Here is a 23,819-nt window from a genome sequence, read left to right on the forward strand (position 1 = left end):
AAGTGTAATTTCTTTAGTGCTGTCACCTAAAAAGATATAATAAAATATTTTTGAAAATGTGAGGGGTGTGCTCACTTTTGTGAGATACTGTATTTAGAAGGCAAAGCCACATAAGATACATTTATATCAAAACTTGACATATGTCGGCATGCTTGTCTGTTGCACCTCACTAGATTGAATAACAGACCTTACATTTGAGGGCTGTCTATATAGTGCAAGAACATTGCCTCATTTCGTACATGAGGCTCAGTACAAGCAGTGTGTCAATTCTAACATTGATGACTTTTTTTATTCCTAGAGATTGGCACAGAGAGGGTATGCTATCGGGACATGTCGTCCTTTCCTGAGACCAAAGCTGAGAAATATGTCAACAAGCAAAAAGGCAAAAAGTTTTTGCATTACAACCGGCGCCAGCTGTCCCGCATCTACCCTAAAGGCCAACGCTTGGATTCCTCTAACTATGACCCTATGCCCATGTGGATTTGTGGCAGCCAGCTGGTAGCACTCAATTTCCAAACTCCAGGTATGCAACATTTAATATGAATTTAGACTTATCTGCTTTCTAGTGCATTCTCTGTATAAAATGGAGGGGGGTGCATTAGAATCTTCTCCCACGCCACACAAAGCAGAAAATCCATTTTGATCTAAGTTGCTCTCCAAGGGCTTTGCGACACTGTTTTTTGTAGTTTATATTATCCCACATTACTATTTCTTTCCACTGCAGATAAGCCCATGCAGATGAACCAGGCCTTGTTTCATTCGGGAGGTCGCTGTGGTTATGTTCTGCAGCCAAACTGTATGAGGGATGACGTATTTGACCCATTTGACAAATGTTCCCTTCGTGCATTGGAGCCAGTTATTATCTGTATTGAGGTAAGACCTAAGATTGCTTCATTGAAAATGACCTGAAACTATAAAATGCCAAAGGATAGAGCTGAAGTGCAAGCGGCTTATGGTGGATCAAAGAACTGCGCTTCAGCTCTGCTTTTACCTTGGGCTCTTTTAAAAAGGGTTATAAACCCCAACTAAAAAAAAAAAACACCTTTAAGAAAAAGAGATAATGAGCTAGTATGCATTGCCAATTTCATACTATCAAAGTGAATGTTCAGTGAATGTGCCAACTGTCAGAAAAGTGGCATGTCAACACAATAGTGGAAAACATACAAAGTCCATAAAACCTTTTTAATGTGATTTTCCGTGTTTCCTGTAAATAATTTCAGTGCTCCACCACGTGCAAGTGTAAAAATGCAATGCACTCACCAGAGCCCCCTGGGGTCATAAAGCATTATATCCACTGATGTACGATAGTTCTTTCAATGGCCATGTCCACTCATCAAACATTTGATGTCAGTAAACCATGAAAGACAAATGGCAAACTAATAGTGCAACAGTTTACTTAAAATAAATTCTAAAACCTAACCCTGCAGTACTTGCGCTTACTTGCCCTGACCGGCACCAGCTCTATAAGCAAACTGTCTGTCAGATAGTCACCATGCCCTGGTATATCGGTATCGGCCCAGGAACTGGCCGATATTTTTGTGACGTCATTCTGCCTTCTTAGGCCGCCTCCCTCGCCTTGGACAGCCTGGTCTGTAGTTGGGACTAGTCTCGCTGGAGTGTATCACAGCCATACACCTACCCACAGCAGCCCGGTGCCAGCGAGCCAGCCACAGGCACAGTACCAGCGAGCCAGCCACCCACCCACCCACAGGCCCTGTTCAAGCCAGCCAGCCACCCACAGGCCCCCTATAACTGCCAGCCACAGACACTGTAACAGCCAGCCACCCGCAGGCCCTGTGCCAGCCACCCGCAGGCCCTGTGCCAGCCACCCGCAGCCCCTGTGCCAGCCAGCCACCCACCACAGGGTGCCAGCCACCCACCACAGGGTGCCAGCCATTAAGCATTAAACAAAAATTTAACATATTCAGTACCAGATTTGTGTCAAAAATTGTCTATTTTTCAAAACTTTAAATGGACAAAATATCGTCCGATACCGAGACGTTGTGACCAAAATATCGGTATCGGCCCAGGAACTGGCCAATATTGCCGATATTCTTGTGACTTCATTCTGCCTTCTTAGGCCGCCTCCCTCGCTTTGGACAGCCTGGTCTGGAGTCGGGACTAGTCTCGCGGGAGTGTATTACAGCCATACACCCACCCACAGCAGCCCAGTGCCAGCCACCCACCCACAGGCCCTGTACCAGCCAGCCAGCTACAGGCACAGTACCATCGAGCCAGCCACCCACAGGCTCCCCCTATACCTGCCAGCCACAGACACTGTACCAGCCAGCCAGCCACCCACAGGCCCTATGCCAGCCACCCACAGCCCCTGTGCCAGCCACCCACCCACCACAGGGTGCCAGACAGCCAGCCACCCACCACAGGGTGCCAGCCATTAAGCATTAAACAAAAATTTAACATGTTCAGTACCAGATTTGTGTCAAAAATTGTCTTTTTCAAAACTTTAAATGTACAAAATATTGTCCGATACCAATACGTTGTGACCAAAATATCGGTATCGGCCCTGGAAAAAAACCATATCGGTCTATCCCTACCTGGAAGTAACGTCAATGGTTCCTCGCAGATGATAGAGGCAGCAACCCGATCTCAATGCATTTCGCCCCTAGGCATCATCAGGAAAGTCGGTTGCCCCAATTTTACCAGAGATCTTTGTAGTTGCTGCCTCTATCCCATTGGTGCACCGCCATTTAAACATTTGGAACACAATATTTGGTCTATTCTACTTATCCAATTATACTGTGTATTACTATACTATAACCTCATTATTGCTAACCCAAATAAAGATAGTCATTGGTATTATTTATTCAAAACATAAGGGCAATGTCTGCTGCTAGCCGACAGGTGTAAAACCCTGATCTGGTCTCATTCTTCCATGACACCATATTTACATACACCATATCACATAATGACAAATTAAAATATAAATAGCAATCCAATACATATATTCCTCCACTTTCTGTTGTATAACTATAAAAAGCATCCTTATTAAGGACATATTGTCAACTTTTTTTACTAGTAATAGCAGCCATCAGCAACTTATCTGACACCTTGATGTAATAGTGATCAGTGCAAAGAAAATGTACTGTCACTGTACTAATGACACTGGCTGAGAAGGGGTTAACAGGGGTGAGCAAGGGGTTAACTGTGTGCCTAGATTGTGCTTACTCACTGTGGGTGAGGTGCTTTGACTAGGGAGAGGCTAAGATCTGTGTCCCTGTTTTGCTGAAACACAGAATCAATGCCTTCCCTTCTGACAGAATTACAATCTGCCTTGTTTACATAGGCAGATTGTCGTTCTGCCTGTGTTCTGTGTAATTGGCAGGTGCCTGTGGACATCAAGTCCGCTGTATTCGCCGCTGGGCTCCTGCTGTGTATAGTCACAACGGGAGCGGGTCACCGGCGGCACGCACCCCCCAGACCCAGGAGGTACTAGGTGCGTAATCTAGCACTGAGCGACCGACCTGCCACAGTATATCTACAGAGGGAGGTCTGCAAGTGGTTAATGAGCACCTCCTACATCTCTTTTAAATGGTACACATTGGTCATAATTATCAGATATTTTTATAGTAATTCAACCAAATTGGTTATTAATAACTGAGTGATGGGGCAGACTTTATACATATTATGTGGTTTTGTCCAGTGATATCAAGATTCTGGCAGGAAATAATTCAAATATTATCCTCTGTCCTGAATATGCCTGTACCTTTGACCCCAGAAACCTGTTTGCTGGGTATATTAGATGAAATAACATGGTCTAGATATCACAAGATAATGCTTAGAGAAACGCTGTTTATGGCAAGGAAAACAATCACAGTTAAGTGGATTCAAGTTAAGCCCCCTGTTAAGAACTGGATAAGAGCGATAAATAAGATTTTACCATTTGAAAAAGTATTGTATATGCATAGAGGATGCTCAACGAAATATAATAAAATTTGGGATAATTGGAGTCAATCAACATTAACCAATGGTTGAATATAAGGAGATAACTAAGAGGATATAGAGGGATGCACATAGTATGATGAGGAAATAAATCTATGAATGCAATGGAGCAAGGGGTTGGGGCACACCGGGACAACGGCGATCAATTAAGCTAAATGGATATACCTTGGCATAAAGAGATTATGAATACTAAGTAAACAGATAATGGATATTGTATAATTTTTTTATTTTATATTGTTTTGTCCCTTTGTTGAAAGGACGTTTGGAATGTTCGTTTTTATGCACATATTGAAATAAAAAGAATTAAAAAAAATAAAAAATAACTGAGTGATGGTGTGGGTACTAAATAACTAAATCCAAGAGTAGAGCAAGGCTAAAGTTAATCACTGTTGTGCTCTAGGGATGTTGTTCATCCCTTGTGATGGCAGTAAAGTTAATAAAAAAAAATAAAAAAAAATGAAAGCGACAGTGTAATAGTTTGTAAAAAAATAAAATTTTTAAATAAAAATTTAAAAAATGTGAACGCATACATTAGTCCTGCACCTGAATGATGTCCTTTAGAACAAGTCCTACCTCTTGTGTCATGAGATTATTCTAGTATAAATCTAATGCTAGAATGCCCTATTGGAGACAGCATGGATCTTGCAGAATTTAACCACACATGTCAAGAGGAGAGAAAATCATGTACATTTTTAGACTTGGTGCTGCCTCCCAGCTTCCCTAGTTACTGGTCCATAAGTGCCATTATAGAAATGCTGATAATGGCATTGCTTACACATAAGCAAACTGTTCTGCATACATTTTCGTTCTTTAATATGAGATGGTTGACGGTATCTGTTTTATGTTTGCAGATTCTGGGTGCCCGGCATTTGCCGAAGAACGGTAGAGGTATTGTGTGCCCGTTTGTGGAGGTGGAAGTCTGTGGAGCCGAATATGACAATGCCAAGGCCAAAACAGAATTTGTAGGTGAGGCATCGGCCTTCTGGGTTGTACATGTGCCACTTGGTACACAAATGAAAATGACAGCTGTTTATATTTTTTAGAACTCTCAAGGATTCTGTTTAATGGGTTGTGTGGAGTGATCGTTATATGTACAGGCAGAATACAAGCTCTCTGGTAAAGAACATGATCTTTGTTTAGGTGGAGCCACTGGTTTGGTTGGCTCTGAACATCAGAGAAGATTCACTTGACAACGCAGCTTTGTTCTGTGCCACTGAAATAGGGCACCACGTTTAACAGCAGTTTAGGTTTTAAAACAGTGGTTGGGAGTCTACAATCTATTACTTTTAAATTTGTGATTACTATTGCAACACCCAGCCAAACAATGCAAATCACATGGGTACACATTATATATTTAGTCACATTAAAAAGTAAGTACACCCCATGGAAATTTGGTGACTTTTTCAACATATTTGAATGGCAAACATTATTCTGGATAGATCGAAATCTTGACACCATTATATTGGAGGTCAGGGATATTACGAGCAGCTCTTAGGATATTTTCTTTGTCCCGGAAGTGAAGAAATTTTGCCAGCATAGATCTTGGGGGAGCCCCCGGGGGGAGGAGGTGCATGGGGACCCGATGCGCCCTCTCTATGGCAAACAGGGGGGGAGAGGTGGTCCACACCAATGGCATTCTTTTCAAATTCTCCCAAAAATTCTCAGCATCTCTGCACTCAGACTTTTCAGGGAAACCAATGAAGCGAAGAGTGGTCTTTCAGATCCCGCTGCTGAGAGCAAACTTCAGCGTTCAAAGGGTTAACAGTATCCTCAACATTACTGATACGCTGTTCAGCAGTAGAAATCCTAGCACGGATTTTTTGCAATTCATGTTTAACTATAGACAGGTCCAGCCGGACAGTCTCTATTTGTGTAGTCAGGGCAGTCTGACAAGTATGAATTGATTCCATAATGTGTTGGAGCGCAAGTCCCTCACTAGCAGACTCCCCCCACCTCCACAGTCCCGTCCTGAGTACCAGCAGTGTGAGGGACCCCCACATCCCACGTCCCCTCCGCATCCCAAGGATCCGGCCCTTCAAGCAGACCTGGGGAGGGAGCGGGTAGCCCACGGGATGACACAGGACAATCCGCAAAGTGCTCCTTTATAGTGGCAGGGGGCCGAGGTTTTGAAGGTGCGGCGCCAGGCTTACCAGAGGGTGCGGGGATCCGCGAGGTACCTGGTCCAGTGCGGCTCTGTTTCTCTCTGGGCGGGAGCGCAGGCTGTGAAGACGATCCGGCGCCATCTTGGGAGGCTTCGCGGCCTGGACTAGGCCGCGGCGGGGTTCATCCCCTGCAAGCCGATCTTCACCATGGTAGTAGCTGCGGGAGGTGGTAGGTAAGTGGAGCAAGCAAATCTCGGGGGTCAGGTGTCTATATGTGTGTATATATATATATATATATATATATACACACACGTGGCTCTGTGCAGCTTGGCCGCCTTGTAGCCGTAAATGTGCTATGGGGCGGTTGGCAGGCGGTTAAAGTGTTTATTTTGTTTTTTTTAAACTTGCGTTTGAAAAACCGCTGCGCAAATACTGTGTGACCCAAAAAATTGCAAAACCCATAGTTTTATTCTATAGGGCCTCTGCTAAAAAAAAAAAAATATAATGTTTGGGAGTTCTAAGTAATTTTCAAGCACAATGTAGATTCTTTCATGTAGGAGAGAAGTGGTTAAACCCCAGACAGTCTAGAGTCTAGCGTTTTCTGTTCGTAACGCGTAGTGTCATCATGCCAAGATCAATAGTGCTCTTTAAGGCCCACAGAATGTTTTGGATGCCTAGGAGTCTGGCAAGGGATTTATTAAGATCACAAAATTAATTGAAATAAATTCCACCCTTAGGAAAATTTACAATTGGAGTAGATTGCAAAAGACTTCTAATTTCACCAAATTCAACTCAACCCAAGAGCTGATTGTTTGATGCTAAAGTGTGTTAAGAAAAGTCTTTGTAGCCATGTTCTAATGTTCTTATCAGATATCAGTTTGCCATTGAACATACTGGCAAATGCCAGGTCTTTTAGAACAATGTTTCTCAACTCCAGTCCTCGGGTACCCCCAACAGGTCATGTTTTAAGGATTACGAAGGACATAATTTGAATGCAGAGGATTTGTCTGACCTGGAATAAAGAGCCATTTTAATAAGTGAGCAAGCCCTGTCCATGAGAGTGGGGAGGGGGGGGGGGGCAGATATCTCTGGTGAGTGTCCAATTCCCTTGGGGTGACCAGCACTCTGGTGGAGGCTTAGAAGGTGTTCCCTTTTTTAGGGATACACCGATCCAATATTCGGATTGGATATCGGCCCCGATACGGGCAAAATAGCTGGATCGGGGGATCGGTAAAATTAACAGATCCACGGGCCGATCCGGTTTTGCTCTTAAGTGCCGATTCACACATGTGCGGCTGCGGCGATCGCATGTAATGTCTGAGCGCACTGCTCCTTCATTACATGCGATCGGCTGTGCGGTGCGAGTTTAGCCATACACTTTGTATGGCTAAATTCGCACCGCACCAGCAGCAAAGACGCACAGGACCCTTTTTTGCATCAGGATCGGATCGCACAGCGGTTCACACTTGTGCGATCCGATCCTGTGCGAACTGCAAGATCGCACTGCGATATACGATCAAACTGGGGGTGTCGTTAAGATTACATTGACACCCCCAGCGTATCGCATATGGCAGTGTGAACTGCCAGGGGTGCGTTTGCGATGCGGGAACAGGCTGCGAATTTGCAGCCTTCCCGCATCGCTTAAGTGTGAACCGGGGCTTATAGCTTGTGAGGGAGCAGAGAACAGCTGTCAAAGAAAAAAAAAAAGAGCCTCCTGCAAATGCCTTTCAACTCTCCCAGTTAAGTAAACACAATGATTACAATGTATCTTTTCGTTCAGTCTGCCGGAGGAGGGAAGTTTAACCTCTTAAAGACTAAACCCATGACATTTTAGATTTTGAATGCACAATTGTTATAAGGTATCTGCCGATACCGATCCGGAAGTATTATTTTGTTATAAGCTCACAAAACAGTACTTCCGTATCGGACTCAGGATCGGCGATTTCACAAAGCAAAAGATCGGGATTGGGACTAAAAAAGTCGGATCGGTGCATCCCTACCCTTTTTATAGAACTGCACAAGTGGGACTTTTTCTCCCTCACCCTGAATTTGGAGTTGATCCAGATATGGACTCTGCTTTGTGATGGCACTTTTGTGATAGACTGTTTCCTCTACATTACACTCTCCTGGGCCATTGTATTTAAAAGTTATACTATATGTTTATATGACCATAATGTGATTAGTTGGTGTTGCAATATTAAGGATTTCCTTCAGATGAAAAGGCTGTGGTAATTACTAAGGCAGTGGAACTGATCAAATCACCTGTGCAAAATAATGGAAAGCCTGAAAACATGACCTGTTGGGGTACTTGAGGACTGAAGTTGAAAAACTGTTTTAGAACATTGTGCTCAATGATTAATCAAAGACAGTTGTTTTGGACACAATACCAGTAGACATGTCTGCTGAAGACTGTATTTCAGGAGAACCTTGTAAGAACGGTAAAGCATGGTGGTGAAAATTGCATATTTGGAGTTTCTTTGATGCTTCAGGGCCTGGGCAGCTCGCAGTCATCAAGTCAAACTACATTCTGTATCATATCATATGTTCGTAATGAGAATGTGTCTCAAAATCTGTCCAAAAGTTGAACCAGAAAGGTGTCTGTCCATACAATATTTATCTGAAGCACACTGGCAAATCCATTAAGGAATGGCTCAAAAAAGAAAGGACGAGGATTATGAACTTCCATACTCTGAGCCTTGATTGATTCCAGTTGAAATTCTGTAGGGGAATTATGAAACTGCAAGGAAACTCACAAACATTTTGAAAAGTAGTGAGACATTTCTCTAAGGTAATGTCAGAAGCCTGGTGGGTAATTAAAGGAAATGCCATTCTATGGCTTCTGATAAAGTGCTTCTGATAAAACCAGCTTCTGACTTTTTCTACAGTACGCCATTACAGTGAAACCTTGGTTTGCGAGTACCTTTTTGTTTACGAGCGTTTTGAAAGACGAGCAACATTTTTTTTTTAAAATCTGTCTTGATATACGAGCAGTTTTATACACTATAAGCATGCCATCCCCTCTGTTAATGCCCTCTATTACATACCATTATGTGTCCCAGTGCTTGTACTGTATATAAAGATGCCGATTTATACTGTTTCAGAGTGTTTCCCTGCACTTACTGTATATGACTCCTCGTCCCTCTCTCGCCTCCTCTCTCTGCTCTCCCCGGCGGCAGGGGCCGATCACTCCTGCTGACTTTATCTGAGGAGGAGGGGAGAAGAGAAGCTGAGGGCTGAAGAGTCACACAGTGCCCAGACACGCTCTAATACAGTATAAATCGGCATCTGTTATATACAGTACGGACACAGGGACACAATGTTATTTAACAGAGGAGATGGCATACTTATACTGTACAGGAATGTACTTTATATATAATAACAGCATATCTTTATTTATACCATTAAATGGTTGTGGAACGAATCATCTGAGTTTCAATGCTTTCTTATGGGAAAACTTGCTTTGATATACAAGTGTTTTGGATTACACGCAAGCTGCTGGAACGAATTATACTTGCAAACCAAGGTATTACTGTACATCTATTTGACATTTTTGTTCAATAAATATGATTGCAAAAAGACAAATTCTGTGTGCTTTTTATCCAAGCATATGCCCTCTACAGGCACTGTTTGAATAAAGATCTAAAATTTGAATGTTTGGTTTGTAAACTCTTATGAGCAGGGTCTTTATAACTCTCTTGCCTTGAATTTTATTGTAACTGCATTGTCTCCTTTTATTTTGTAAAGTGCTGCACAAACGGTTGGCACGCTATAAATCTTGTATAAATTATATAGATATAGATATATATATAGATATATATATATATATATATATATAGATATATATATATATATAGATATAGATATAGATAGAGATATATATAGATAGAGATATATATAGATAGAGATATATATAGATAGAGATATATATAGATAGAGATATATATAGATAGAGATATATATATATATATATATATATATATATATATAGAGAGAGAGATAGATAGATAGATATATAGATATATATATCTATATAGATATATATATAGATATATATATATATATATATATATATATATATATATATATAAAATATGTTGAAAGGCATTCTAGTACCTTCAATAACTATCTCTATTTAAAAACAGTTGATAATGGATTGAACCCAGTTTGGCCCCAGAAGACATTCCAGTTTCTAATATCCAACCCAGAGCTTGCCTTCCTGAGGTTTGTGGTCTATGAGGAGGACATGTTCAGTGATCAGAACTTTCTAGCCCAGGCATCCTTTGTGGTTCGTGGCCTAAAAACAGGTACAGTGGACAGGAGACAGGGGGCTTTGTACATGTGGTTTTCATAGCAAGGTCATTTAGAAGGTCACGTCTGTATTTTGCAGGATACAGATCCGTTCCACTGAAGAATAATTACACTGAAGACTTGGAACTGGCATCCCTTCTCATACGTTTGGATATCTACTCCAGCAAGGTGAGTGACCTTAATAGATGTGCAGTTTTGTCCCTTATAGCAGTGGTCCTCAACCCTGGCCTACAGGGCCCACTAACAGGCCAGATTTGCAAGATAACTGAAATACATCCCAGGTGATATAATTTGCTGCTCAGTGATTGCAGTACTCTAGTCTGCATCTCCCCAAGGCAATACTTAAAATCTGGCCTGTTAGTGGGCCCTGAGGACCGGAGTTGAGGACCACTGCCTTATAGGATTAGGATGAGCTTAGTTATTTGACCACCAGGGATAGATGCAGTGTGGGAAGACATAATGGAGTAAACTGTACTTTGTTCCTTCAGTGACCAAGACGGTGGTGTATTATGGATGTGTCATGTTTGAGACTTCACTCTTTATCCAAAGTCACATCCTTCCTGATAACCTTACCTCTCAGAAAGCGGGGCTTCGCAGTAGCGCGATTTGTCACCGGCTGTGTCCGGATGACTGATCAGTGTACCGGCTCTCTGCGGGTACCATGTGACTTGACCGCTGTGACCAATCACAGCCGGTCACATGACAGTTGTAAACAATGGATGGCTTCCTTTCATGCCATCGATTTGTGTACAATTGTGTTGCTAGCTGTGATTGTGCAATGTGATCAAATGGTACAGGCCGGGCCAATCACAGCCCATTTATACCATGTGATTTAGCTTTGACCAATCACAGCTAATCACAACAAAAAGCTTGCTTTTAGCAATGTAATTTACTGCTATAAGCAATCCTAATGTGTAAAAAAAAAAATACCTTCCCCAGAGTAGTACAATGTTTGTTTTTTTCGTACTGTCATCAGTCAGTGTCCCTGATCACCAATACACCAGTTATAGGATAACGCTGTACTGCACTAGTGACAGTATGAAAAGAATAAATAAAATTGTCAACATTTTTTATTCATTTTCTAAAAAATTATTACAAATTACAGCTTCAAAAAACTTGCCATGCCTCTTACTAAATACATTGGGCTGTCTACTTTCCAAAAATAGGTAATTTGGGGGGTATTTGTTTGCACTGTCCTGACATTTTTGGGCCTCAAGAAATTAGATCATCGGAATGATGATGGAATGCAATCGGTATATCAGGATTGATCGATTTTCAGATATTTACCATAGTTTGTAGACTCTCTAACTTTCCTACAGACTAAATCATTTACACTCATTTGTGTTATTTTCTCCAAAGAAATGTAGCAGAATTCATTTTGGCCCAAACTTAGAAAGAACATTTTTTTTTTTTCAAAATGTTAGACCAAACGAAGAACATGTTTTGTTTTTTTCATTTATTTAGCAAAAAATAAAAAAACCCAGTGGTGATTAAATACCACCAAAAGAAAGCTCAAGTTTTGTGAACAAAATGCTAAAAAATTTAGTTTGGGTACAATGTTGCATGACGGGGCAATTGTCATTCAAATTGCAACAGATGAAAATTGGCCTGTGCTGGAAGGGGGTAAAAGTGCCCGGTATTGAAGTGTTTAAAGAGGACTTTGCTTATATTGTAGACCCTCAACTTCCACTTTGGATAGATAATCTAATGTTTTAATGAATGTTACTTCAACCCATAGTGGCTAATCAGAGATCAGTGAAAACTAGATCAGTGAAAAATTAGTGTTTTTTGTACATCAAACCTGTTTGATTTCCTGTAGTCCCAGATATTGCTTGTAGAAACAATATTTGCGTAATAAATTGCAGCAAGAGAATGGTGACATTAACGGTGCAGCAGCGCCTCGTGAGCGGATCAGTGACCCCTCAGCTGGTCGATTACGTGATGGAATGGGAGATTCTCGATACCCTGCACATCAGCTAGATGAATTCCGAATCTCACAAGAACTGGCGGATCCTTTCGAGAGAGAGAGGAGGTAAGACCAGTGCACACATGCACACATCCCAACTAGCATAGCTGAGGTTAATAAATACCCAAGAACAAAAAATCGAATTCATTGCAACTCATCAGTCCTTTGCGGTGGTGGCTGCATTAGTTGTCTTTTTTTCCCCGATTAAATTTTTCATCTGGTGATCCCACCAGTAATACATTTCCTGTCTTAGATGGCAGTGCTTGCTCTTTGTACTGTATCTATCAGCATTGTCACCCTATGATAGGAAGTGTGTGCTAGGACTACAAGAATCCTCACCCTCCTCTCCTCCATAATGTGGGGTGTGGAGTAGTTCTGAAATGATAATACACTTCAATACTGCTGTTTGAGATAACATTGCAGGTTGTGTGAAAGACATGGGACAGCACTGGATTTATAGCAGGATCAACAGGTACTTTTTGGGGGGTTTTTTTTGCACTCATTGAACTCGTAATTTAAAAAAAAAAAAAAAAAAAAACTTTTAACTGGTATATTTAACAGACCAGAATGAAGCAAAATAAGAGATGTTAATTTTTGACTACAGTGTACCTTTAAAGCAAACCTGCACGGGAGAAATATGTGAGCCCCGCGTTTGTTAACTTTACCGTTGCCTGGCTCTTGTGCCAACCCAAAACAAAAAAAAGTTTTAACTATTTGTTCTTAAATGTTTTCATAGTATTTCATAAATGTATGTCTAGTGGCATTTTGTATGTTATTACATACATCTCAACTTTCTCATGGAAAAGAGGAACAGTTCTTTGTGCCCTTGTCACACCCCCATTTAAAAGTTCTAAAAAAGTTTAAAGAGCCATTTGACCAACGACCATGGGTGGCATTAATGTTTTTTTTCTCTATCATTCATTGACAGACAAAGCTTCATGTCTTCTTGACCATTGGGTTATACTGCCCCCTACAGGAGTAGGACACTAGGCAGGAAAACGCTTTACCACGCCTATGGGGCTGTTTCTGCAGGCATAACCCCACACACTCTGCTATAGCCCTTAGTTTGTTTCTGCCTAGTTTAGGAGTAGGACCTAGTTCCCTGCTGTGACTTCGGTCTTAGCTGTCTATTTTTGGGATCCTTTTTTTATGATTAATTTCTTTAAGTAGAGATCCTGGAGAACTACAATCAATAGCCGGCTGGGTTTTGGACTGGATATTCTAGATCCTTAGGTTCTCCCAGCCTGGCCAGCGAGTGTGAGCAGGTTATAGTCCAGCACTAGGCCTCGCCACGCCAGAGCACCACCAATGGACGTGGCCGAGCCGGCGAGTGGACAGTCTAGCCGGGACGTGGACTACCTGGGATGCCCTGAGTTGCAGCGTACCCCCTGGCTGTCAGCATCCCCACCCCAGATGGGAGGTGGTCTGTTCGGAGTGGCGCCCGCCTAAAACCGTGATATGGTGAGTAAGTGTCCCCCCAATTCCCTGGCAGTCTCGGGGTGGACGTGGGCCCCTTCCATTGAATAGTCGGACCCTAGGGTCCCCCTAGCCTCTCGGGCATACCAGGCCCCCCTTAGCTGTCGTGCCCCCACGCATAGCAGGTTCATAACTCATGAGGGGCAGTTGTATTGCGGCCGCTGCGGCTGTTCTGTGTGTGTGTGTGTGGGGGGCACACATCTGTCCTGGTGAAGTAAGAAAGGAAGGCAAAGTACATCCACTTCTGGCCCTCAAGGTTCTGAATCGCTTTGTGCGGGTACAGAAATTTTGAATGGAGTCCATTTGCATGGTAGTGGCGTCTCTACACCAAGGGGATTTTTTGGCCTCTATAGATATCAAGGGTATCTACACATACCTATCTACGCTGGACACCAGCGTTTTTTTTTTTCGCTTTGCTGTAGGAGAGGAGCATTATCAGTTTGTGGCATTACGCTTTGGTCTCGCCTCCACCCCCAGTGTCTTTACCAAGGTGCTGGCTCCGGTGTTGGCATTATTGCGCCAACTGGAGATTTTGGTACTGGGATACCTGGATGATCTCCTATTGAGAGTGGACTCTCATTCAGCCCTGTCGGGCGACTTGACGATCATGTTATGGACTCTGCAAGAGTTCGTTTGGAACATCAATTTAAAAAAAATCTGCCCTGATACCTGCATTAAGACTGGATTATCTGGGCCGGACTCTGGATTCCGCATTGGCGAGGGTCTTTCTTCCTCCAAACAAGCTTCAGAAGTGGCAGGGGCCAATTTGTTTGCTGTTGGCAAACAATTGGTCCTCTCTGCGGACTTGCATGCGGGCCTTGGGGTCTGATGGTGTCAACCTTCGAGGCTGTTCTGTTTGCTCAGTTCTACACGAGACCCTTAAAAGATCCAAAGTCTTTGGACACTTTGGTTGAGTCACAATACGAAGACTGCTCTTCTTCTATGGTGGCTTCACTCTTTAGCACAACGCCAGGGCAAATCCTTCCTTCCTTCCATTGTATTGGACGGTGGTAACCACGGACGCAAGCCTGTCAGGGTGGGGTGGAGTGCTGGGGAAGCTCTGCGCCCAGGGGTCCTGGACGATGGAAGAGTGAAAACTTCCGATGTCTTGTTGCTCAGGGCAATAAAACTTTGCCTGAGACACTGGACAACTCGTCTGCAGGATTGCCCAGTCTGGATACAATCGGACAATGCCATGACCGTGGCTTACATCAGTCATCAAGGGGGCACAAAAAGTGTCTTGGTGGCCAAGGAGGTGGCTGACATCCTGGATTGGTCGGAAAAGATTGTTCCAGCCCTCTCTGCCATGCACATCCCAGATGTGGAGAACTGGCAGGTGGATTACCTGAATCGTCAGGTGTTGATCAGAGGGAGTGGTCCCTACACCCGGAGAGGTTTCATCACCTGTGTGTCTGGTGGGGGACACCCAACGTTGACCTGTTTGTGTCTTGACTTAACAAGAAGGTTCAGAGGTTCATAGCCAGATCTCGGGATCCTCTGGCCGATGCCACAGACAAGCCAGTGGCCCCTTGGAGTCAGTATCAGCTAATTTATGCATTCCCTCCACTCAAACTTCTACTGAGGCTTCTTCGCAGGGTAGAAGTGAAAGGGATTCCGGTCATTCTGGTGGCCCCCAGACTGGCCTTGCCGGTCTTGGTACGCAGACCTGATAAGGTTGGTTGCCGATGCTCCCTGGCGACTCCCTCTCAGGGAGGATCTGCTGTCTTAAGGACCGATCTTCCATTCTGCTTTACAGTTTAGCTATGCATGCCCTGATTCGCACTTTTATTCAGGGGGTTTTCCACATAGCCCCCCCCTGAGGCGATCCCGCTACCTCCCGTGGGATCTGAATTTGGTACTATCTGTTCTTCAAAAAACTCCATTTGAGAACATTGGGGAGATTTCTTTGCTTACTTTGTCTCGGAAGGTTGCGTTTTTAGTGGCTATTCTGCCAGCAGAGTATCTGAGTTGGTGGCGTTGTCCTGCCGCTCACCCAATCTGGTGGTCCCCAGAAATAAAGTGGTACTCTGACCTAACCAGTCTTTTCTTACTAAGGTGGTTTCTGATTTTCATTTGAATGAACACATTGTGCTGCCTTCACGTTGTCCTAAGCCAAAGCATTCCAAGGAAATTGCATTGCGTTCTTTGGATGTGGTGCAAGTAATTAGAGTCTACCTGGCGGCTACTGAGTCTTTCAGAAAATCAGATGCTCCATTTGTCCTTACCGAAGGATCTCGTAAAGGATTGCCTGCGTCTGCTGTGACTATATCTAAATGGATCAGATAGATGGTAGTTCAGGCTTATTCACTGAAGGGTCAAGTTCCTCCTTTCCCTGTGAAAGGCGCACTTTACTAGGGCGCTGATCGCTACCTGGGCTTTTCGCCATCAGGCATCAGTGATGCAAGCTTGCAAGGCGGCAACCTGGTCGTCAGTGCACACGTTCACAAAATTTTACAAAGTGAATGTGTTGGCATCTTCGGATGCCTCATTTGGCCGCAAGGTTTTGCAGGCTGCTGTCTGAAAAAATGTTTTTTTTTCTCTTTCAGGGTGTACGTTTTTTCTGGGCGAGCTTCAGTTGTTCCTGATTGAGCTCCATGTTACCTGGTTGGCTACGTTTAGCCTTTGGGGAATTATGTTTTCTTTGCGTCGTTTTTCCCACCCCTCATGCAAATACAGCTTTGGAACGTCCAAATGGTCAAGAAGGTATGAATCTGCGTCTGTCAATGAACGATAGAGAAAACTGGATTTTAGAGTTACCGTAAAATCCTTGTCTCTAAAAATCATTGACAGACTCCGCACCCGTCCCTCTATTTGAGTTGAATGGGGTTCTGGTCTTCTAAAACCCTGCTTGCAACAAAACTATAGAAGAGTGTGTGGGGTTATGCCTGCAGGGACAGCTCCATAGGCGTGGTAAAGCTTTTTCCTGCCTAGTGTCTTACTCCTGTAGGGGGCAGTATAACACAATGATCAAGAAGATATGAAGCTGCATCTGTCAATGAACTTTAGAGAAAAGGATTTTACGGTAAGTCAAAAATCCATTTTTTTTTTTTTTATAAATGTGACCTGGCCTACATGTTCCTCTCTTCAATATTGGTTGGTGAGGAAGACCATCATAGTAGCTGGTTAATATGTGTGTATGAGAGGGGGCTTGGCCAGAGCCAGCCACAGAGCCCTGCTTTTCTGGGGTACAGAGCGAGTAAAATATTACCAATATTTATACTTTATAGGTGTGCTGTTAGGTATAACCTATGTACAGGTTATAAACATTTTAAATATTTGTGTTCTTATCAACCAATAAGCAAGCTTTAAAACAAGCTCTACACTGACCCTATGTGGCTGCAAGCACTGTGGAGCAGATCATCCTCAAGGTTTCCCTGCAGTCTTCTGGGACACATCACAGGTCCCAGAAGACTGTAGGACCATTAACAAAGTGCAGCAGGCAGCCAGCTGTAAAGCTGAAATCAGTATATGCAGCTGCCCAGTTAGAAGGCTGACGCCAGGAACCCGAAGTCTTGTTAAGAACTAGCCCAGGTTAGGTTGGATCCCTGAACAGGTAGGTGTCATTTTATTAAGTCAGCAGCTACATTTGTAGCTGCTAACTTTAATTTTTTTTTTCTAGAGTGAACCTCCCCTTTAACCGTGCCAGCAGTAGCAAAGAGTGACGTACCTCACTGCTTGATTCCGGGTTTAGGGGCGTGTACATGGAGCCCCCCTGGCCGACACCTGCTGGGATTGTACACAGCGGGAGTTTGTCAGCAGGTCCCAGCCAATGATTTATGGCCGGGACCTGCTGATTGGCTTTGTTCAATCACAGCCCAGGGCCCTGTGTTGACCCTTCAATCACCAGTTGAAGTAGTGCAATGCTCAACCACGGGTATATTTGCATGATTCCTCTATCAACACACAGTGCTGACAGGGGAATCTCTCCTGCCAAGCCATTGTCTGCTCCTGGTGGGGGCAGCGCAGCCATCTCAGCCAGAAGACAATAATTATTGCTAGTAGCTGTAGCAGCCGCTAGCTATAATTGTAAAAGAATTGGACGGGCTGGTTGTACCCAATTTGATTGAGCAGCCTGCCCATTAATTGTTCGATCTCGGTCGGTTCGTGCTGAAGAGGCCGAAATTCGAACAGTGTCTGGCCAGCCTAAGAGAAAAGCAACTGAGAAACAGTCCTTTTTATCAAAGACTGCATTATTTTAACATTGTATTTACTCTTTTACTTGCCGGCAATCAAGCATTCAGTCTTACCTTGCTGATCTTTCTGTACCTGTCGTTGCTTTGGTTTGAATTAGTAAATATCGACGCCTCAAATATTTACAACTATTCTCTCTCCTATTGTTGTAGAATGCCACGGAAGACGCGCCTAAGTGGAGATAACAGATTGTAGGCTGGTGGTGAACAGGGTGGTAATGTTTATGGAGGTCAGCAAGACTTTTCCATGGACAGAATCTGGATTCTGTCTACCCTTCGCCCAGGTGGAAAAAGTGCCTCAGTCGGGAGCTCTGCTGCATGAAGATGTGAACTTTGCACATTCAGCAACACGTACTTTCCCTCTAAGATGACCCCCCTAGTGGGTGTTTTTGTTCAGTATCAAATGTTTCCGCAAAGGGAACTGTTTATCTGCAGCACAAGCTGTAGGAGGTCTTTCTATATATATAATGCCTTGTATATGCGTGGGGCTGATCGCGAAAGACTAGGTTTCTGTCAAGCCATTTCAGAGCTTTGGCCAGCCTCTTGCTTCATATTCAGTCATCATCTATCAACTGTGAAGAGAGGAAACTAAAGCATTTGTGTCCCCAATGTCATCTGTCCTGTTAACGCCAAGTACATTCCAGAGCGAGAGCCACGTTTTATGGATCTTTTTCAATGTTATGTACGTTGCAACATTATATTTCAGGTTCCGTTTTTACAATTTTGGTTTTAAATAAAACATTCAGCTTTTAAAAGGGTCAGTTCGGAGTAATATAGTTCTGGGAAGATGCTGGTTGTATCTTGACTTCTGTGGGTGAACAGCCATAAGATTTGCTTAAAAAATTAGCCGTTGGCCTTTTTTTTTCTAGCCAATATGAAGGAGCTCTTGTTCCACCTCTGGGGGTCTTATAGAAGTGAAGGAAAGGGTGTAGGGCATTATAGAGGACCTGTCACTTTGCCCTTAATCTGTAACCACCACAAAAGCTGAGAATATAGAGGGCAGATGATCCGTACAACAAGAGTTGGGCCTATAGCAGCTAATTGGATCCTCCATTTTAGGGTTTCAGTTCAGGATGAGGGATGGTAGCTATCTGTATACAATGTGAATTGTCACTCTCCTTACAGGCTTCATGTTTAGAAGAGTAATCTCTTATGAGGGGAAATCCCGTGGCTGCTACTTTTTGTCCTATTTCTGAAAATGCTAGTTGCTTGTCTTGCTGTACACTCAGACTTGTATACTTTCCAAATCACTAATTCAGAACAAGGAGGCATGCTTGATTGTAGGTCTTAACATAAAATATTTAAGTCCGCTCACTTTAGAGAACTTATTTTAAAGCAATAAGTGTATTTTAGCAGGTGCCCCACCAGCATCCTATGCTCAGTTTATCCTTCAGTCCTTTAGCTCTTATTTGCCACCTGGAACAAAAATACCTGGCAGTGCCCTTCCATGGAACGGTTGGAGTGCTTGGGAACCCAGTGTTTGTCTTATAGGGGTGGGGACATTCTTGGCCCTGCCTAAGCTCCCATTCACAACAGAGAGCTCACAGAGTGGTGGGGAAGAAATACAAGTGGTCATATGAGCAAGCATTGAAGTAAACCTATTGCTTTGTTCACGTGTGCAGAAATATAGATTCACCTTAAAAGAAACATTTTGCCATTTAGGGCAAACTGACAGTACCTCCTGGTAGCCCACCCCAGCAAGGTATATTCACATGTGTGATCAGACCCAACCACTGTCACGTTGCATGGGTTACAATGTCGTCCAACCGGATAAGGGTCCTTTCACACGAACGATCTGATCAGATTCGCCTGTCAGTTTTTTAGGCGGAGCTAATCGGATCCTCCATGCATCCCTCTGGGGCAGCGGATGTCAGCGGAGACATCTCCGCTGACACCCACTGCCATCCGCATCCGATCCTGTCCGTGAAATCCGGACGGATGGAAACCCTATTTTCCATCTGTCCAGTGGATCGGATGAGAACAGACAGGTGGTCCGTTCTCCTCCGATTCCCCCATAGAGGACAGCAGTGATCTGACAGCTCCTTCTCCGCACACAGAGCAGAGACGGAGCTGCCATCCGCCTGCTCAGCGGGGATCGGCGGATCGATCCACACTGAGCAGAACAGAGTCCGCCAGCGGATGCGGACAGTGTAAAACGAGTGCTAACACCAGAGCTTAAAGTGTTACTAAAGCCACAACAGTAAAATTTGTCTGTATATACAGTAAAGCATGCTTGCTATACTTACTGAGGAACCTAAGGGGTTAAAAAGGCTGTTTGACCCTGTATGCACCGCTCGTCCATCTGCTGATAGAACAGAGACTATAGGCACTCTGCACATACTCAGTTTGGTGTGTATTGCTAGGGAGTTTTTTCCTTTATCTGGACAGTGCTGAATGCACCCTCCAAAAAGAGAGGGTCATGGTTCCTGCAGCCTTCTAGGACAGTCAGAGCAGAATGAAAACTCCTCCTACACGCTTTAAAGAGGAAGTAAAGGCCATGTTTTTATTTTTTCCCTGCAAAATGCATAATGTGCCAGTATGCATCGCATACTAGCACATTATATGATGCTTACCTGCAAACGAAGCCCGCATTGTCCCCGCTGATGGCCGCATCCATCTTCATCCTTCCGGGTCTACTGACTCCGGCTGTATTACTGGGCGAAGCCGCATTCGCGCGGGACCCACCAGTCACGGCACAGGGCTCTGAAGGAACGGCACGGGTGGCCGTTTCTTCAGAGTGCATGCGCCGATGACGTCACTGGCTGCATGCAATGTAAATATCTCCTAAACGGTGCATGTTTAGGAGATATTTACAGTACCTATAGATAAGCCTTATTAAAGGCTTCCCTATAGGTAAAAGTTATAAAGGTGGGTTTACAACCACTTTAACCAGACACTGATAGTGGCCACAAGACTACTATATATTGCTGATGAGAAAAAGTATTTAGCAGTTTATATTTACTAAGGGCCAGTTCACTTTATGTGCAGTCCAGTGCGTGTTTTTTTTCTGCATCGAAAGTAAGTTATATGGTTTCCAATGGCATAGTCAGTTCCAGGGCTTTCCAGTTCCAGAAAAAAAAAGTAGAACATGCTGCATTTTTCCTGCACTGGACCCTAGAAAAAAAGCATCTGGAATGCATCAGAACGCGCTAAAAACGCACATGCAGAAACTGGAGTGCATTTTTGTGGTGTGAACCAGTCCTTTAAACTATTGCATTTCCATGTACTGTTGGAGACCAGCTATAGTGAATGCAGGGTCCTTGGTTTAGTAACACTTTAACCTGGGATGGACTCCTGGGTCAGGACGCACAGTTACTCTGTCCTAACTGGATAGGTGACTCTTTTTAAGCCTTGCCATTGTTTCTCTTAGTGCCACATCCAGTACTTAGGCCCAGAGCCCAGGTAAAGTGCTAGATGTGCCATCCAGTGTTCAGCTAAATTGTCTATTCAAACATCCACAAGTGCACCCAGTCACACTTTCATGGCAGTTACCCCAAAACCTTTTTTTCTTCTATAATGTATGATTGAGTTCTCTTTCACAGCTGGAACAATCCAATGAACTCACAGTGAATGAAAGTTTTAGTAAAGCCCCGTACACACGTACCGATTGTCGGCCGAACGATCGGCCGTCTTTTGTCAGGTGCTGTCGTGTAGGTTGAAAAGTGCTAAAGACTGCACACGAATTTTGTCGGCCAACAACAGCCGACTGCAGAAGTGATGTCATGTTCTGGTCTACTTTTCGTGTGTTTTTTCTTCTCTGAGCATGCCCAGTCTTGCTCATCTGCTTTTTGTCGGCCGAAATCTGTACTGACTGACGAACAATCGGCCGTTCTTTGTTGGTCTACAAAAATTTTATAGCATGCACACCAGATTTTGTTCGGCCGAAAAGTCGCAGTCGGTTGTCGGAAGCATCATACTAACAAGCCGACAATCGGACGTTGGCCGAATATTTACGGCCGACAATCGGTACGTGTGTACGGGCCTCGATTGGGAAGACCACTTAGAAGGCAGACAGGTTGGAGAAGTCTAGTCATGTGACTGCCTGGAAAATATGGTTTGTATTTTAACCCCATATATGAAAGACTGTTTAAAAAAAAATATATGCAGTTATTATACAACCCTTACCACAGTGTAATGCCCAGCCCGTGCCCTTCTGAGCTGTAATGGTATAAATTATCCCAGCTCAGAGAGGGAGACTCCATCTTCCCAATAGCCAAATGCAGTCAAGCTAGCCGTGTCTGAAATGTTCTGTTTATTGTAAAACTGATTGTTTATCTTGTTTGACAAAAAAAAGAAACCTCACTATCCTAGTAATAAAGCACATATTTATAGACCTTTTGTGTAGATCTGCTTACCTTATGCAAATATAGAAAATCAATTTTCAGACTAAAGACCTGGTAAACTAAACTAGCTGCTTAATCAATTGGTGGGCTCCAATATGCTGGGGGCAAGGTAAGCTCTGTACTTTCCTTTTTATAAAAATATATGTAAATCAGCGCTCACAGGGGGTGCGACTCTCTGTAGTGGCAGGTGGTGGGGATTGACAGTCGGATAAGAGGCGGTAGGATACTGGCACATAAAGGGGGAAGCACATTGGAGGAGCCTTGGGATGGGGTGAGATATTCCAGTCTCTGTGCTGGTCGATGTTAGGCTGTCCTCGGTGCAATGGGGAGGGGAGTGGGAAGTAGAATCCACTTGTCCCGGTGGATGAGTGGGGGGAGGGGGAAATAAAAACAGTTACTGGGCAGGGCAGCACTCAGGGCTGCTATCCGGCTGAGCGAAGCGGCTCGTAGTGTGCATAAGGAATGAGGGGAAAAGCGCCACTGGAGTGCTGTATAAAAAAGTAGTTTTATTAGTTAGCAACAGGCTGGGTAAGGGAAAACTCACATCTGTGGTAGAATAAAGTGGACACTGTGTTGCCCTCCCCTCCGTGGGATGGTCAGGTGGCTGGTCGCCTTCTCTGTGTCCTTGTAGCGTCCGATCGTCCGGGAGGAGTCCGAGGTTGAGCTCAGGCGGCTTCTGAGTCGGGACAGCTGGGGAGATGCAGAGAGCTTGCGATGGCGGCGGCCGGTAGCATCTGACGTCACGGGCAGTCCTGGTCTGGTGGGCGTGTCCAGTTCTCACAACATGTTTCGGAGTCTGCGTTGAATGCCGTGGTGGAGCATGCGCACTCCTTTGTCCTTTGTCTTGTACCCAGCCTGTTGCTAACTAATAAAACTATTTTTTATACAGCACTCCAGTGGCGCTTTTCCCCTCATTCCTTATGTACTTTCCTTTTTGGTTCATATTTATGGAATGCTGTATCCAGAAAAACACCAACTTTCAATATTGATAAGATAAGACTGCAGTGTACATATTTCACTTGCCCCTGCACTCCATTATAACAATTCTTGAACTATAAAGTTCCATAGTCGTGCCCCATTGCTGCACACCACAATTCTATCTCTAGTCACACCCAACTGCTGGCTAGAGTCAACCCCCTAGACGTGAAAAAGAAAAGACTTTGGGCTTACTGTAAAATTATTTCTTACACTACATTAGGTGAGGCAGGAGTAGAAGTGGATTAGAACAGGGGGAGAACAGCATCTCTCAATGTACTCCAATAAAAGGCAAAAATACTATTTTGTTAATCGTACATTAAGAAACATCGGGTGAAGTATTCAGGTATAGTTGCTGTGTTGCCTATACCTTCATTGGATGCTCCAAAGGATAATAGGCCCGCCACACAAACCAACAGAGTAATCTTATGACTGAAGTCAGCTTTAGCTGCTGCCTCTAAGCATCCACCTGGTGAAAGAGTGCCAACCTTGAAAATCT

General features: G+C 43.9%; 1 protein-coding gene across 1 annotated transcript in view; it reads left to right on the forward strand.

The window, feature by feature from the left end:
- Positions 1 to 18,760, forward strand: part of PLCG1 (phospholipase C gamma 1) — a 175,885-nt gene extending 157,125 nt beyond the window's left edge. The window contains exons 26-32 of the mRNA XM_082271977.1: positions 299 to 523; positions 725 to 873; positions 4,812 to 4,926; positions 10,205 to 10,366; positions 10,450 to 10,538; positions 12,236 to 12,402; positions 18,156 to 18,760. Of these exons, the coding sequence (XP_082128103.1) occupies positions 299 to 523; positions 725 to 873; positions 4,812 to 4,926; positions 10,205 to 10,366; positions 10,450 to 10,538; positions 12,236 to 12,402; positions 18,156 to 18,198 (950 nt within the window). The 3' untranslated portion in view covers positions 18,199 to 18,760. The remainder of the gene's footprint in view (positions 1 to 298; positions 524 to 724; positions 874 to 4,811; positions 4,927 to 10,204; positions 10,367 to 10,449; positions 10,539 to 12,235; positions 12,403 to 18,155) is intronic.
- Positions 18,761 to 23,819: the final 5,059 nt, after the last annotated feature.

The sequence above is a fragment of the Pelophylax lessonae genome (assembly GCF_965119305.1).
Source record: "Pelophylax lessonae genome assembly, chromosome: 11".
NCBI classification, from domain to species: domain Eukaryota; kingdom Metazoa; phylum Chordata; class Amphibia; order Anura; family Ranidae; genus Pelophylax; species Pelophylax lessonae.